This window comes from Pseudorca crassidens, chromosome 18 (genome assembly GCF_039906515.1).
Source record: "Pseudorca crassidens isolate mPseCra1 chromosome 18, mPseCra1.hap1, whole genome shotgun sequence".
NCBI lineage: Eukaryota > Metazoa > Chordata > Mammalia > Artiodactyla > Delphinidae > Pseudorca > Pseudorca crassidens.
Window position 1 is genome coordinate 67733738 of NC_090313.1, and position 18059 is coordinate 67751796.

An 18059-nucleotide genomic window follows, 5' to 3' on the forward strand; every position below is an offset into this window, starting at 1 on the left:
AGGCCTTGAGACTCTAGTTCAGAAGGGAAAAATAGGTATCACGAAAGGTAGAAGTTTATCAAGGAGAATTCACCTATACTGTACAAGAGCTACCCATGTTAATCATGACAAAATGAAAAGAAATAAATGGCAGCTACACCAACATATTACTACAGAAAAAGAATTAAAGAAAGTTTCATACAAAAGGAAGATAAACCCCATCTGAAAGCCAGTGTAATCCAAGGAAAAGGCTAAAATTACACAAGAGTATTTTTGCTAAAGAAATAATACTTAATGAAAGTAAGAATTCAGCAACACAGGCAATTTGAAGGTGAGATGACAGTTGCAGAAAGAAATTTTTGCTAAAGAAATAATACTTAATGAAAGTAAGAATTCAGCAACACAGGCAATTTGAAGGTGAGATGACAATTGCAGATTTAAGAAAACAAATTGAGGGCCAAAATAAGATCAATAAATGGAACTATCCATGAATGAAATAGACCAAATTTAAACTTAATTATTATATTTGTTAAAATATTATTATATATTTGTTAAAATAATTCCTGATCATTCAAAAAGTAAATAATTTAAAACACCACACATAGAAAACCTATTAAAGCAAAACATCCAAAACCCAGAAAATTTAATAATAATTATAAAAATCCATCTCATATTTCTTTTCCTAGGAATAAATATCTATTTAATTTCATAGTTTGTGAAATATTGTTTCTTCCTCCACCATCACCCACTCCCATTTGTTTTTTCAAGATACTAAATAAATTAACTAATATCATTCTTAAAAGAATTAGTTTTGCAAATATCCCTTTTACCTGTGCTGTTCAAAGCAGTAGCTACATGTGGCTATTTAAGTCAATTAAAATTAAATAAAATTTTACTTCTTCAGTCTCACCACATTGCAAATACATGTGGTTAGTAGCTACCTTATTGGCTGACACAGATGTAGAGCATGTCCAAAATCAAAGTGATTTTGGACAGTGAAATTATTAAATTATTATTGGATATGTTACATATTCACTCTTACTAAAAAAAGTATGTCTTTTTTCATCTCTTAGTAAATCATGATAAGCTAAAAGAAAAGTCCAACTGGTGAAATTCTTGGGTTTGATATCCTAGTTCTCTCCAGAGAATCTACGGAGACTTGATATATTTCTCCCGCATTATTTCTCTACCTTGGGGACCCAAGAGTGGGAGGGAGAGTGGAAGGTGTCAGATTGTTAGCTGCCTATATGTCATTCTGTGGTGGGGCAAAGAAAAGTTAAATGATTCAGCCAAAGTCAGGGGGTGAACCAAACCATACACTGGAAAAAAAATCTGAACCTTCCTCTTATAAATCCAGGTCCTCTGAAAAGGAAAGGAGTTCTGATGTCATCTTTTTTTCTAATCCTAACCCAATTTACTGCATTGTTACTATAAATGTTGAGTTTTTGTTTTGTTTTGTTTTTTGTTTTTTTGCGGTATGTGGGCCTCTCACTGCTGTGGCCTCTCCCGTTGTGGAGCACAGGCTCCGGACGTGCAGGCTCAGCGGCCGTGGCTCACGGGCCCAGCCGCTTCGCGGCATGTGGGATCTTCCCAGACCGGGGCACGAACCCGTGTCCCCTGCATCGGCAGGTGGACTCTCAACCACTGCGCCACCAGGGAAGCCCTATGATGTATTTTTAAATCCTCTGGAGCTAGTCCTTCATCACTCTTAGAATTTTCTCGGCTCTTCTTCGTTCTTTATTTTTCAATATTAACTTCCAAATCAGCTTGTCTAAATCAATGAAAAGTTATTTTTATGTTTTCATTGGTATGGCATTAAATTTAAAGATTAGCTTAATGAGCATTGCCTTTTCAGTGCTGTCAGTGCATCCTCTCATCCATGGTCATGGCATGCCCTCTGTGGCTGGATTTTTTTGTTTCCTTTGGTTGCGTTTATATCTTTCCTTTATTTAGATCTTGCCACATTTCTTGTAAAGTTTATAGATTTTTCTTATTGATGTTATAAATACTGTCTTTTCTTCCATTATATCTTCTGATCACTGTTTGTACATATGAAGGCTAAAATATTATATATATATTCATTTTGTGCCCACTCATCTTTTTACATTCTCTTATTGTTTGTAGTAGGTTTTCAGTTGATATTCTTGGGTTTCCATAATGTAATGATTATATATAAAATACCATCTACAGATAACCCTTTTCTTTCTAATACTACTACTTTTTCTTATAATTATATTGATACAGTATTTTCAATTAGAAAAATCACTTAAATGTATGACTTTTGAAATAATGCATGCCCCTTATATTTAGCCCTGAATAGTGTCATCTTGGTAAATACAATTAGAGTTGTTTAAGTTGTACATATTCTGAATTCCTCAGTAAACCTTTAAAGATATTTAATGTTACTTTTTTAAAAAATAGTTTCTAAAAAATGAGGTATTCACATTGAAAATAAATATTTTTATTAATGATACTTATTTCACTGCTTTTTTCCTCAGGATCAAATGGCTATTGCATGTGGATCTCGAGCTCATTTGGAAAAACAATCAATTGCTCAGGTGAGGCTTTCATCATGGATCAGTTTTCTCCTTTTTTACATATACATTAGCATGAGATAAGCTTTCATACTTAATCTCATAAAGATGAGGTTCCTTTCAGAAGAAAGGATTAGCATATTCAGGAATTGATTTTTTTTTTTTTTCATGAGTATACAGGGAGGATGTAGACTTCACTTCGATTTTGGATACAAGCAGCTCTTTTTTTAAGACACAAAGAGAGTCCCCATTCAGTTATTATATAAGGCAAATTTCTCCAAATGATCCATTTTTGAACCTATCAACTTGCCTTTAGTTTTTCTCATGTCAGCACACTTAAGTACTATATTTTAAGTTTTATTCAAAGTTTAAATTTGTTTTTAACTGTTCCTCTTAGAAAAGCATTATACCTTCAGATTTGTAAAGTTGTACTGCCCTTTTTAGTATATTCAAAAAAATCACTGAAGACATTAACTTCTTCAGGTTGTAATTTACAGATCAGGCTAAGAAGCTGGAGTAATTTTGAGGAAAAAAATATAATAAGGAACTACTCTATGCAGTATTTTTTATTTTAATTATTTTTTCACTTGAAAACGTAGACCTAATGTATCAAGCTCCGTAACTGTCCATTATATTCTTAACAGTTCATCTACTAGATTGGTCAAGTAGATCAAGAATAAAGCCATATTTTCAGTGCAAGGTCAAAATTATCTGGGGTGTTTTGTTTGTTTGTTTGTTTTTCCTTTAATGCATGTTCTTAGGCCAATCCCAGACACTAAGTCAGACTCTAGCCACGGGACCAGGAATGTGCCTTTTTAACAGTTTCCCAGGTCACCCTATGCATACCAGAGTTTGAGAACCAGCAGAATAAAAGATTGAACCTTTCCCTTAGTGATTCTGAAGTAGGACATGAAAATATTCTCATTTTTTTCCCAAGATATACTGATGGCAGAGTCATAAAATCCCTTAAGGATTTTGCTCAAATGTGGAAACCTGAACTTTCCTTTTTTTGTTTTTGTTTTTTTTTTCGCGGTACGCGGGCCTCTCACTGTTGTGGCCTCTCCCGTTGCAGAGCACAGGCTCCGGACGCGTAGGCTCCGTGGCATGTGGGATCTTCCCAGACCAGGGCACGAACCCATGTCCCCTGCATCAGCAGGCGGACTCCCAACCACTGCACCACCAGGGAAGCCCCTCCTTTTTTTAAGAAATAAATAATTTTAACATCTTCAGCATCTAGTCCAAATGTAACTCTATAACCCTATGGACTGTTATTGGTGTTTCAAAAAGGTTAATCTGTTAACCATAGAGAATCAAACTCCTAGAAATTTAACACTGAAAGAGTTTAGAGATTAGCTAGTCCAACTTCATCACTTTACTGATACACAAGAGATAAGGAAAGAAAAAGTGCATGTGCGAAATGTTCAGCACATTATTTATCATTGTGAAATACTAGAAACTATAAAATACTAAATCCCAACACTAGAAAGTGTACATATTTCCCTTGGACGAAATGTCGTGCAGTGATAAAACAGATGATAATGGAGACTGTATAATCGTGTTGGGAAATACTAAAATATTAGGTTGTATGGAGAGAAAACAGTATGATATTGTAAATACAGTATAATTGTGTAAAAAACAGTTAATGAAAATAGACGGATGTTAATTTAAGGGTTTTGTGAGTAAATTTGGTCCTTTTTTAAAATATATATATAGATAGGGGAAAAGAGGATTATCTACTTGGAAAGGAAAAAGGGTTGGAGAAATAGGAGGCAGTAATTAGGAAGCAGTTGAAGTAATCTAGGCAAGAAATAGTTGGGACCTGTATTGTTGGTGGCAGTAGAAAAGAACTGTGGTTTTTGATTTTGTTTTTAACGGTGCAAATTCTCTCACTTAGAACTTCCATTGGTTGAAAACTCTTTGAATTTTTTTCCAGAATAGTAAGATGAGGCTGTGCTATGGTCTGAACCTTCTTTTACCTAGTGATGCTTTTAACCAGTCATCAAGGGATCTATTCCAGGATCTATGCGTTTATAATTTATCTTGTCATCTATCCATCCATTCCTCCATCTGTAAAACTTAGTTACTGACATAGTGCTTTTGGACCCTACAGAATTGGCTGCTACTCTAGAAAGAAAGGGTAAACTGGTCCACTGACCAGAGATCAGCAGTTGTCCTCTGCAGATGCTACGTATAACTCCTGCTGAGTAGGCTTGTAGTTCAAGTCCAGGTGATTCTCACAGAACTATACCTGTCTTATAGAAGGTCATCTCCAAGGAGCAACACAACCATCTGCCACGTGTCCAAGAAAGTGCGGCGTGGCCTTCCACTTCTCAGCCATTAGGGTGTTCTCTTAATGTGCCATAGGTAATATAGATCCTGCATGGTGATCGATCTGTGGACAGTGAGAAAATTATAAAAGTATTAATTAACCAAGATAGTAAACAGCAACTTCAGTAGCTTAACTGTGTAGTTTTCAGTCTTATCTGTCCTAAATACCTTTACACATATTCTCAGTTAATCTTACCGTCTGTTCTGTTGCTCTCTTGGAAGACAAACATGCATGATACAGCACCATGGGAGTCTTTCAGGCATCCTTAAAAGTGTTCATATGCCCATGTGTTCTGTATAACAGTTAAAACAGTCATGTTTATATTGTCTGGGTATTCTCAAACTTATCATTTTTAAATGATTCAAAATAGAATCCATTACTGTTTGTTTGATCTCTTTAGATTTTTTTTTGAAGAGTCTGCTTAAGTCTTAGGACTTCTTTAACTTCTCTTTTTAAGATAATAAAATTACCAGTCAGCTTTAAATTTCACCTGAATTCCTTGTTTACATTTCATAAACATTAGAGATGATTGTTAATATTAAAGCAGTGAATGTTTTTAAATGTCTACTTCAGAAGTTCATATAATGCTATTCTATGACTTTGTTACCTTCATTTAACTAAATAAGTCTATCCTGTAGTATGTTTTTAGATGTCTTCTAAATTCTAAGATATTTTGCCAAGTTTTAAAAATTAAAGAAAGTTCCAGTTGTTTGTAGATTATATTGTTATGCTTTTCAATATGTTAGAAATCAAATAAGTTAAAGTCCTCATGTGAACTCAACATGTTTCTGTTTTTTAAAAAAATAGCCATTATCCTAAAACAAACAAAAATCTTCTATTAGCATCCAAGCAAAAGCAGTCATGAATATTTTCATTTGGTTACTAGTAAGCTCATCTAAATCATGTTAAAAATCATTCAAGGAGAATAGTTTATAGGTATTATTTTTCTACCTTTTTTTTTTTTTTTTTTTTGCGGTACGCGGGCCTCTCACTGTTGTGGCCCCTCCCACCACGGAGCACAGGCTACGGACGCGCAGGCCCAGCGGCCATGGCTCACGGGCCCAGCCGCTCTGCGGCACGTGGGATCCTCCCAGACTGGGGCACGAACTCACGTCCCCTGCATCAGCAGGCGGACTTCAACCACTGCGCCACCAGGGAAGGCCAATTTTTATTTTTCTGTCTTTCGATTTCTGTTTGTTCCTTTCCTAAGCATAAATGCTCTTTTGGAGGTTTAATCACTCAACCAGTATTTATTGGAAATATTTTAAATGAAAGGCACTGAGCAAGCTGTTGTGAGATTCCCAAAGTATTTTAAGATGAGGTTTCTGCCCTATCTGCTTAGAGAGGTAAGACATACTTACATCAAAACATAACTAACGATTCTAGGTGATCAGTGAGGAGTGCTAGAGCTTTTCAAAGAGTTTGTTTTACGTACCCTATAGATAAGTATTTTATTCTTCCTTCCGTTCTTGCCCTATTTAATACACAAGTGAAACTGTGGTCAGGAGGTTAAAGTGAGCTTTCAAGCCTTCTTCCCTTATTAAAAGCTTTTATTAAGTTTCTGTTACTTCCTGTACCAAACACTTGGTTAAAGGCTTTAATATTATCTCATTTAAACTTTACAGTACCTTTGTGAGGCAGGCATTTCATTCTAGATGAGAAAAGTGGGATTTAGAGAGTGGAAGTAACTTGTTCAAGGTCAGCCTGCTAATCATTTTTTTTAAATAAATTTATTTATTTATTTTTTTCTGCATTGGGTCTCCGTTGCTGCATACGGGCTTCCTCTAGTTGCGGCAAGCGGGGGCTACTTTTCGTTGTGGTGCATGGGCTTCTCATTGCGGTGGCTTCTCCTGTTGCGGAGCATGGGCTCTAGGCACGTGGGCTTCAGTAGTTGTGTCACGCAGGCTCAGTAGTTGTGGCTCACAGGCTCTAGAGCACAGGCTTAGTAGTTGTGGCACACGGGCTTAGTTGCTCTGCAGTATGTGGGATCTTCCCGGACCAGGGCTCGAACCCATATCCCCTGCATTGGCAGGCAGATTCTCAGCCACTGCACCACCAGGGAAGCCCACAGCCTGCTAATTATTAATGGAGCCAGGATTCAAATATAGGCCTGCTCAGCTCCGTGGCTTTTCTCCCATCATTTTTTCACTGTTGAGTCATGATTTTGTTCCATGGTGATAGAAAAAGACATGTGAATGAAGAACAATACTAAAGATTACAATAATGAAAAAGAAAATCCAAAAGGAGGAAAGGACTTTTATTTAGTAGGATGAGATATTAAATATTCTGCATAGACTCTTACTGGTTTGCTTATGTGCATATGTAAATATCATTCCATGGGTCTATTACCATAATTATAGAAAACTTTAAGAGATCTTATCTTTTTTTAATCCTAAATATGAAAGTCTTGAATTCAGTGATAGTTAATGATTTTTTTTAAAGTTTGCATTGTTTAATGAATAATGGAATATGTGTCATGTTACTACTAATAATAAAATTAATGACTAATAACAATAATGAATTCTCAGATAGGATTAGACTACTTAAGTTTAATATCCAAAGTATTAAAGAACTTTCCTGTTAAAATATATTTAATCAGAAATACCTGTCATAGTTAGAGACACTGGGTTTTTGTTTCAAACTCCTTTCTAGTCTGTGACACTCTGCTGTACCTCTTCTATCGCATTCTCGTTAGCTAGGTATCATACTTCAGGTTGAAATCTTAGTGTTTCATTTTTCCAAGATATTCTGGTAACTCACCTTTTTTTGAAACTGAAATGTGTTTGGGGCACAAAATATAAGGTGAATGAGATGTTCTCCTGGCTCAGAGCAGCCCTCCAACTGCTGTGGTACATTTCTGGCACATTGAAGCCCTGACTCTCACAGGCATTGTGATTCTTCTTGTCTGACTCCACCTCCAGGAAGTGAGTAACTACTTTTCTAGCCTCTGTCCAGCTCCAAGCATTAGGCGTCCTCACAGTTTCTAGAATAGACTTTGCCTGTGCAGCTAATGGAACAATGGCATTCATGTGTGATATCTACCCAGTCAATTAAGTATTAAGTTGCAGTTGTCTACAGCCAGGTGTTTTCAATGTCTCCTTTATAGATAAATAGAAAAGTCATTTATATTTTGTCTTTGTTTCAGCGTTCTTACTTCCGTACTCTTCTCATGTATGGGTTCCACTTTCTGGTGTGGTTCCTTTGTGTCAAAGGAATCAGGGATACACAGTGTGGGTTCAAATTATTAACTCGAGAAGCAGCGTCACGGACGTTTTCATCTCTCCACATTGAACGATGGTAGGTTCCTAACCGGAATGTGTCTGGTGTATCTCATACAGCAGTTTCTCCAGGTAATGGGCAGCAGCCCTGTAGTCCCATAATGAACATCCAGGTTTAAACAAAATTGACACTTATATATGTAAACTTAATCTGTACCCTTACTAGTTTGGTTCTTATTTACCTCAAACCAAACATAGGGTATAAAGTTATATATTTACTTTAATTGTAGACAGCATAAATTAAGAGGCCTGAAAACATCCTGTTTCCTTAAGCTTCTTTTTTTTCCTTCAAAGAAAAAAGAAAAAGCTCAGACATATCAAAGCAGAAGAGGGTACCCACTTTCTCTCCTTTCCTTTCTTTTGCAGGAGTAAGTTCCCTCTCCTGCCTAAGACCAATCCTTGGACCTCTGCATCCCCTTCCACCTTCTAACAACCCGATCCTGTTCACTTATTTTCTCTCCTGTGTATTTAGCCTTTTCTCTCAACCACATCTTTCCCATCAGTTTTTTCAAGTTTAAATTTCTCTTGCCATTAGAAAAACACCCTCTCCATTGACCCCTGCCCCCAGCACCCCTTCAACTCTAGCCCTCTTTCCTTTCACAGCGAACCTTTTCTTGGAAAAGTGGTCCATATTCAGTGTCCCCATCTTTTCGCTTCCCACTCACTCCTCACCCATCCTCCCATCTAAACATCTAGTTACCCTCCTATGATTAAATCCAGTGGTCATGTTTAAGATGACGACTTACCGTCTCAGTGAACCTGTCAGCAGCATTCGGCCTCTCTTTGTCCCAGACCTCGCCTCAGCTCCCAGCCTGTTTAGGGAATAACAGTCACATAGAAGCCTGAAACCTTGGCGTCATTACAACCTTCCCCACAGCCCCTCCATATATCCAGCCCATGACCGAGGCCTGTTGTTTTGAGCTTTTATGTCCCTTCATTTCTCTTCATCTTCACCACAATCCAAGGCATCAGTTCCTATGCTGCAGTCCAAGGGGACCCTTCAGAAATTAGAAGTGATCAATCAGATGCTCCTCTTCTGCTTCCCATTGCCTTTCAGTGCCTTCCAAGGCCTTGAGAGGGATACCAATAGGCAGTATCAGTATTGATATTACGGTCTGGCCCACCTGAGTCTCCATGTGCAGATTCTTCCTTCTCACCACCCACTGCCCCTCCGTCAAGTTCTCCTTATCCTTCAGATCTTCGTTAGAACAACCTGCCCTCACTCTCTGTACCAGATCAGATGCCCTGATTGTATGCTGCTGCAGTGCCATAAGCCATTCTCGTAGCACCTGTCACATCTGTAGTGTTTTATTTGTGTAATGTTTCTTTTTCTCTATTAAAACCTAAGCTCCACAAGAGCAAGAATCCCATCTGATTTTGCTTATTGTATAGCAAAGAGAGTGCCTGGCACATCATAGGTACTCAGTAAATACTGTTGAAAGAATACTTACTGTTAGTACTGGGTTCTGTGTGAATTCTGTTCATGGTGGGAGTCTGCGTAATTATTCCAGTAGATGTTCATTTTTATAGTCTCTATAACTTTCATGTGTCTATTTGCAAAGATCTGTTATCTCCGTAGAAAGAGATGTCATATAATCTTCCCAAATAACTTTAAAGAAACTGTAGTTTCAGAATTAAAATTATCAAACATGTTTTTGAATCTTTCTTTCCTAGATTAAAATTTTTTAAGTAATGTATATTTGGTTTTAAAATTTAGATGCATGTTTCTATTATGTTAAAGAATAAAATATATTGATAGTTAATGGACTCCAAAATCAGAGGATCTTATTTATTAAGAAGCCACTCTAGAAATAAAGCCCTCCCTCTGCATTAGATATTTTTCAGTCAGTTGTTATGTCTCCATCTATGGTCAAAGAGCTAGGTTCTTTGTAGTTCAAAAGGAAGGATTTAAAAATGGAGAACATTAGGGTTAGGGTTGATGACTTAAAAATTATGAAGTTTCCTTGTCAGGACTGTTATAAGTCAGGATTGTTGTAAGGCAGCATTGTCCAACAGAAATATAATATGAGACACAAATGCAAGCCATATATGTAATTTTACATTTTCTAGTAGCCACATTAAAAAGTAAAAAGAAAGGTGACATTTATTTTAATACTATATTGAACACAATATAAATGTAGTCATTTCAGCATGCACTCAGTATGAAAAAAATACTGAGCTATTTTACATGCTTTTCTTTGTACTATGTCTTCAGAGTACAGTACATCTCAATTCAGACTAGCCACATTTCAGTTGCCCAGTAGCCAGCCACATGTGGGTAGTGTATTGGCCAGCACTGTTTCAAGGTTTTATGGGATTTTTAAGTTAAAAAACATGTTTTTATTTTTTTCTTCTTTAAATTTTATGTTCATGTGCATGCCTTTTTAATTATTTATTTGCAATTTGATTGGCATAATACTGACCTGACTTAAAATTTTAGCCTCTCACATCTCTCTTTAGGGTCCAGTTATGTTTATGTTGTGCCCATAAAGGAGAACACCAAATACACATGTATCAACCTGATTAGCAGTATACCCTTCACCACAGTTATGTTTCATTTCTTTATTTAAACATCTCTGTTCCTTCACTTCAATCAAGAAAGACTGAAGAGCAGATTTGTTTTTTCTTATGCAGCATAAGTTTTAGAAACCAAATTGTGCATCCACTCATTTCCATATGTGTCTCCTTAGACGGTTTTTTTAAGAGGACTTGTTCTAAAGATTCACTGAAATTTTTCTCGTAACTTTCAGGGAATCCAAGTCAAGTAGAGTTTCTAGGTATTACAACACTTCAAGGTATACGCTGTACTGCTGAAGTTAAAAGACTACAGGCATCTCTTTGATTCCGAATTACTTGAGTATGGGTAACGTTAAATGTTAAATATAAACATGTATATAAAATCTCCATCCTCTGAACTCTACCTCACCTAAATTCTTTCCATTTAATGTTAAGGTATAATTTGACCCAATTTATGAATAATTTTTTAAATGGATTCTTTGAAATGTACTTCTAGTGAATTTTTTTAAATTTTTAATCAATGTTATTCATGTTTATAATTTAAAGTCATTCCATCAGGCTTATAACAAGAAAACAGTTGTCCTTTGCCCCATCTCCGTCCATCCCCCATTCCTGCTCCCTCACTCTAGTCACTTTCATCTCTTTACTGCTTGTTTGTGGTGTTTGCTTTCACATTGAAAACAATGGGTCTGCATAGCTACGTCTCAGTTTTTCAGTTTTAGATATTAATTTCCACAATAGGAAATCAATGGACAAGTATCTCGTTCTCTTAAACTCCTGTACACCCTCCACAGATATGCTCCTAATACAGTTCTAAAATAATGTTTGCTTAGCTCAGCATTGATCGTTGTAGCTGGGTAAAGAGAATTCAAATTTGAGCCGTAGCATGCAGTGGGATTATACGACCCACATAGTTGTAGTACTTTTTGTTTTTCTAAAGGTAATAACTGGAGTTTTTTGCTGGCATTACTTGACCATGGATCTAACACTTGTCCTCACTCTCTGACAGAAGCATAAGTTCCCAGACACATCAGATTATGCCTCAATTCCATCTTTTTCTTGGAGATGGAAAGCCTTTCTCATTGACTCTTCCTTTCTAGTTGTGTCCTGGCTTGCTGCAGCTCCTGTCCTAGATCTTGTTTTCCTTGGTTTCCATCCTAATTTAGTAGAGCACACCTCTCTTACACCTCCTAAAAAATATGAGAAAGACACTGCGAGACCCCACATGTAGAGGCATGCCTTGATTCTACCCTCACACTTGTTTACCAGTTAGCTGGAGAAAGAGTTATAGGTTGGAAATCCTTTTTCCTCTGGATTTGGAAAGCATTGCTCTGTTGTCTTTGGCATCAGTGTTTCTCTGGAAAAGTCCAATTCTGTCAATAATCTAATCTTGATTCCTTGTGTATGGCATGTTTTTTCCACCCCACTTTGGAAGCCTTTTATTCAGTGTTTTGAAATGTCATGATTCAGCGACTTAACGTGGCTCTTTTTCATGCATTTTGTTGAGTACTCAGGAGGCCCTCTAAGTCTGGAAACCCATGTCCTTTAGTTCTGAGAAATGTCCTTTATTCATTTCTTCGATGATCTCCTCTGTCTTTTCTCTCTTCTGTCTTATAAAACAGATATAGAGCTTCCCTATTGATCCTTCCATTTTATTTTCTCTCCCTCTTCCTATTTTTCTTCTTTTGAGATTTCCTCAATTTTATCATCTAACCCTCCTTTTAAATTTTTATTTCTGCTATCAAAACCTCAATTTCCTGCAATTCTTATATTCTAGTATTCATTTTTTAAAATCTGTTCTTGTTTCATGACTACAGTAGCTTCCACTAACACTTTATTTTCTTCTTTCCTTGCATTGTTTCTGTTGCTCCAGTTTTTTTCTTTATGTTTGTTTTTATCATTAACGTTTATCCTTAGATATCTTTAGTATGGTGCTAAAAATTTTAGCTCATCAGCAGCTGGGTGCGTGGTCAGCAAACTCTGACTGATAGATTTCACTACAAATTAAACTAGTGGGGCCATTTTGTGTGGGTAACTCCCAGCTGTCACTATGTTTGGGGCTGGTCATTTTCACTAAAGTGGGATCCTTCAATTTGCTGCCTAGGAAATATGATCCTGGCTGCCAGCATTCACAGAACCGGCTGGGAGAAAGGAGAATCTCATACAGATTTTCAGTGAGCCCTCCGGTTTGCAGCCCACCTGCACCTCCACTTACAGAGGTCACTTGGGCCCTTGATGCCTGAGCCTCGGGGGCTCTGTGGTGCCCGTTAACCTGCTCTGGGCTTCTCCCTCTGCCGTTGTCTACTTTCTAGTTACAACTTGTCTAGCTACTTTCCAACGTTCACATTTTTTTTGTTGTTGTTACTCTCATCTTCTCTTTGTTCTCGTATGGTTATCCCATCATTGTCGTTTTAATTTTAGTGGGATTTCAGGAGGGAGCAGTAGGGTGTGTGTGTGTGCCATGTTTAGCAGAGTCTCAACACACTCTTTGTTCTTCAGAAATACATCTGTTCCTGAGGTAACAGCTGTATCAGGAACTGAATAACAAAAGAAAACGTGGTGACTCTGCCCTCCCCACATTTACCAGAACTCAAGAAGTCATTTCAGTAGGAGAATAACCCTTATGCTGCTTCTCTTTATTGGCATAAGGTTCCATCCAGAAGTACTTGGTATTTTAATTATAATATTTCCTTTGGTAACAGATTGGTCTCTTATTTGTAATATGGTGATATGAACTGCAGTTTGTTTTGTTTTGTGGTTTTTTTGTTGTTTTGGGGTTTTTTTTTTTAAATAAACATCTCATGTCTTCTAAAATGTTTAAGGGGAGAAGTGTATAATAAAAACAATAGTTTATAAGATGAATAGCCCTTTCAGTTTTTTTTAATATAAAAAAAATTAATTTGTATTTCAGTTTATCGGTGGTTTTTTTACCCCACTCCTTTTCATTCATCATTTTTATGTTGTTTTGTGTCTTTGATAAGTCACTAATTCTACATGATATCTTTGGAGAAATACTTAATAATCTTGATCTGATTATTAATTAGCATTACTCAGCAGCCCATTAGGTAACTTTTTGGTTTTATGTTAAAGGAAAGTTTTAAGGGTTAATATTCAAATTATTTCCTTCTTTCATGAGTGTCACAATTCTACTTAACGGAAGTTTTACTTAGTCCTTTTAGAAACACAAAGAACACATTTGTAGGTGGTTTTATCATCTTAGGTAAATATTTTATTAGGATAAGGAAAAGCATTAAGTGTTTCTAAAAAAAATAGTTTTCATATTGAATTATCCAAACACTTGGGATTTAAACTAGTTGCATAATGGATGGTGGTGGTATTGTAGCCAAGAAAACAGAACTCCCAAATTCAGATTGTCTGGAATCAGGGAAATCAGATAGAAGTGGATTTTAGGCGTTTTCTTGTTTGTGCTCGTATCTTAAAACCAAGCCTGGGAAGTCTGAAGTGTGTTCCATGCAGTCTAGAAAGTGGGGCATTTCATGGCTCAAGAATGAAAGCAAAACAGTGAAAGACTTCAGTGCTTTTTGAGGCAAGTAAAAGCATGAAGTGCAGCACAGGCAGTGGTGCTTCTCTTTTTGAGTTTAATGCCAGTGAAAGGAAGCAACTGGTTGAGAGAATTTTGTAAAAATCCAGGAAAACTTCTACGTCAGGATTCAAAAATGTTAAGGAAAGCAGATTCGACCAAAACCAAAGGGCTGATTGAAGAGGAGCTTTTTAAGAAAGAGTCTTTCCTAGGTAGAAGGAAGGCTGAGCTGGGAATTCAAGCTAGAGATGATTTTAAGTGTATGTTAAAATGAGACAACGTATCTAATTCCTATGTATATATGTAGTTATACCCACGAGGCCTTTCAGGCCAGCCTAAACTGGCTTTTCAGTTCCACCAGCTACCAGTACTGTATTGGCCAGGATGGCATTGGGGAGGGGAAGAGGGAAGGCAGGCCACAGGGACCCCGTACTTAGAAAAGGAACCTTGATTCTTTGGCGGTAGAAGAATGGAATCAAGCAGCTCTGAAGTGACATTCTCTCCTAGGGCTTCTCAAGGTTCTGTTTTACCAGCGCTCTGAATCCGTTGAAAATGCCATCAGTTCTGTCTCTTGAGCTAGTTAAGGTTGGGATTTGAAAACCATCAATCTTGAACATTTCCAGGATTAAATTTTCTCTTGGAGCCCAGGAGGCCGTTTTTACCTCTGAGAGTTTCTGAGTTGTGACAGAGATGCCATATTTCTCATTTATATGTTATGCAGTGACACGCGATGTTATATTATTTGCCTTGAAGCTCCTGAACTACTTTGCTTTTATTTGACCTTATGTTTATCTGGCCTTCACTTTTACAATATAAGCCTTTATATCTGCTGTGTAAGCTGCTTTAAAATATGCCAAGGTAGAGATTTAATTACACTCTGTCTTTTTAAAAATAAATAGCAATGTATTTTCTATTTCAGGGCATTTGATGTAGAACTGCTTTACATAGCACAGTTCTTTAAGATCCCAATAGCAGAAATTGCTGTCAACTGGACTGAAATTGAAGGTGAGTATATTGTTTACATTACAGCTGATCTTAAGTGGGGGAAGACGTCAGACCATACAGTTGTCCAGTGAAGTCAGCTGGCTTTACTGTCACCCCAGCTCAGCTGTCCTAACTCAGAGGCAGTTTCATAGACAGTAAGTACTGCCTACTAATCCTTGCCACCCTCCTCCAGCTGGCTTACTGCCTTCTGTAAGCCCATAATTCATTCTGTAAATGCCTTCTTCTCCTAAGAAGAAGAAGTCTCTTCTTAGGGTCTTCATTAGGCCTACTGGCTTGCCTAAACAATTCAATAAAAACTTGTACAGTAGACAGGATCATGGTGATTTCAGGCTAGAAGCAAGGTGAATAGTCTTCAGATAAACTTTATTGTTTGTAATACCAATTTTTTTTAGTATTATTTCATTACTCAGTGAGTTTTGAGTACCTACAAACCACTGTGCAAAGCTAAATGAGGAATTAGTTGTTTTTACTCCAAATGTCCATAATCCATTCACAGCCGTTTTTTAACTGGCATCTGTACATATATCCAAAAATGTAAAGATTTCTAAGATTTAAAATGTGAAATCTATCATACTTCTGAATAATTTCTATTCAGAAAAGCTTAGACAGCGCTCACTGTTTAGAATTTAAAATATATTCTATTGTTCTCCTTTGCTTACCTTAGAGTGATCCTAAATTAATTCACAGTGTAGGAGCAGTTAACTGGAGACTTTTTCAAAGTCACCTCTCCCCCAGGTAAGCATGGCCTCCTCTTGAAAAGTCACTGTTGAAGTAAGCAACTTCACATGTTTAGGGACAGAAAAAGGGTAGGAACCCGTCTGGAAATCATACAAGCTCTGTAGACCTCTTGGAGTCTTGCTGAAGCATATTGAGTTTACAGCAGTGTGACTAATCTCCACAGTAGCAGCCTAGACCAAAGGGGATGGAAGCAGGTGAAAGGGTGCCTCAGACTCGTTAGGATCAGCGTGGTGGATGTGTCTGTGTTGACCTGTGCCCAGCACAGACGCTATGGGAAGCTGAAGTAGGGAAAAGTAAAAATATGTTTCATTTTATATCAGTTGCTCACTTGCATTTCTCAGAGAGTTGAGTGTTAAATCTCGATAACCAGCACTTAGCAGTTTTTCTGTTAATCATCCCCAAACCCTCAGCCATATACGATCGGTGCCTCCCCACTAGAGCAGGGCCGTCTGAAATTCTCACGGTTTAGATCCTCCCAAGTTTTATTTCACTTCCAGGTGTTTTGTTTTTGTTGTTTTTAGAGAAACCACTCACTTTGACTTTGAAGATATTTAAATCTCTTATCCATGATTTAAATTAATTACAGTGGATGTGTTAACTTCATTGTGGTAATCATTTCACAGTGTATACAGCTATCAAATCATCATGTTGTACACTTTAAATACATTTCAATTTTATTTTCCAATTACACCTCAGTAAAGCTTGTGGTGGTGGGGAGAGGTGGGAAGAAAGGAACAGAGAAAGAAGCTAGAGCATTTGGGCTTCAATCTGGAAATTGTCAGTGATCGTCCTGTGGTCTTTACCACTTCACTCTACCATCCAGCATGCCAGTTACCTGAGATTGGAGGGCAGGGCAGGTCTGCTTCTGACTTACCAAAAAAACAATTCCAAGGGGTAAAATCAAGGAATATAAGCTTTTAAGACATGCTCAAGGAGGCAGATCTCATGCAGTCAACTGCACTTGGCATGTTGTCATTTGACAACCACTGGACAAGAAGATGGCCTATAGCTAAGGTGTATTTATTTTATCTGATTGAGAGCCTTTGGTAGAATTAGAATAAATGTTGGGTTTTTGTCTTGGCTTTCTTATCTCAGATTATTAATCTGTACTTGTATTATGTATAGAGGTGTATCTGATTCTCTGTAGTACATGAGATTGAAAAGCAGTGTGTAAAACATGAAGATTTGCCCCCGAAAATCATTTTTAAATGTACACAGGAATTGTTTAACAGACATACATATATAATATAAATAATGTAAGTTAAATTAAGGTGACTAGAAGCTCACAAAGGTCGTGACTTCTAAAATACAATTTTAAACTGTTATGTTTCCTGAAAATAATATTTATTTTTAATTATTTTTAAATTGCAGGTTCTAAATTAGTTCCATTTTGGAGCTGGCTACAGATGGGCAAGGACCTACTTCTTATACGACTTCGATATTTGACTGGTGCCTGGAGGCTTGAACAAACCAGGAAAGTGAATTAGGTGATTTGCCATCTTTGGTTGTATTCTTATCCATCAGTATCACATTATTTCACTTGAAATTAAAATTTTAAATAAAGCTGGAATAAAACTGTTCCATTGTATGCCTTTTGATAATTTTAAAGAATTTACTCCAGCAGTACAAATCTTTATACCTCTTTTGGACACAAAAATTTTTAAGGTGTTTGTAACAAAAGTCAGATTTTCTTTTGCTTTAGCAATTTTATTCGTTTAGATTAATTATCATTATGATTCTGAGAAATACAATTTTTAAACAGAAGACAGAAGCGATTATTCTTACTCTAAAGTGCCTTATTCTCATGAACTTAAATATAAACCACAATCATATAGGTGTTCAGGGATTTAAAAATAAATGTTTAAATATATATAAATTTATCAATATTAAACCCATAAAACTTTTTCATTCTGTAAAAGTCTAGGAAATTATGTTAAAGAAAGAATATAGGCTTGCTCACAAAGGTATCCACTTTCTCATACAGTCTTATTTATCTCCTTCCAAATTTTTCTTACTTCCTGGCAACCCTAACCTCTTGAGTTCATGTTAATAAAAATTGGAAATTCTTTATTAAAAAGAGAAAGTTTTGCGATATTAATAAATGTATTTAATAACATCAGAAGCCTGTGTTTTTGAGA

General features: G+C 36.7%; 1 protein-coding gene and 1 long non-coding RNA gene across 6 annotated transcripts in view; one reads left to right on the forward strand and one right to left on the reverse strand.

Annotated features, from left to right (window-relative positions):
* The window catches only part of ALG5 (ALG5 dolichyl-phosphate beta-glucosyltransferase), a 33592-nt gene extending 16091 nt beyond the window's left edge, over positions 1–17501 (forward strand). For all 5 annotated transcript variants that reach the window (XM_067713339.1, XM_067713341.1, XM_067713338.1 and 2 more), the window contains 4 exons: positions 2478–2537; positions 7988–8139; positions 15098–15183; positions 17293–17501. In XM_067713339.1, the coding sequence (XP_067569440.1) occupies positions 2478–2537; positions 7988–8139; positions 15098–15183; positions 17293–17408 (414 nt within the window). In that variant the 3' untranslated portion in view covers positions 17409–17501. The remainder of the gene's footprint in view (positions 1–2477; positions 2538–7987; positions 8140–15097; positions 15184–17292) is intronic.
* On the reverse strand, positions 397–17296 carry LOC137211154 (uncharacterized). Its single transcript, XR_010936925.1, has 5 exons — positions 15843–17296; positions 8867–8932; positions 7603–8406; positions 5038–5134; positions 397–4905 (listed from the first exon to the last, which is right to left on the reverse strand). It is a non-coding gene; the product is annotated as an uncharacterized lncRNA (long non-coding RNA).
* Positions 17502–18059: the final 558 nt, after the last annotated feature.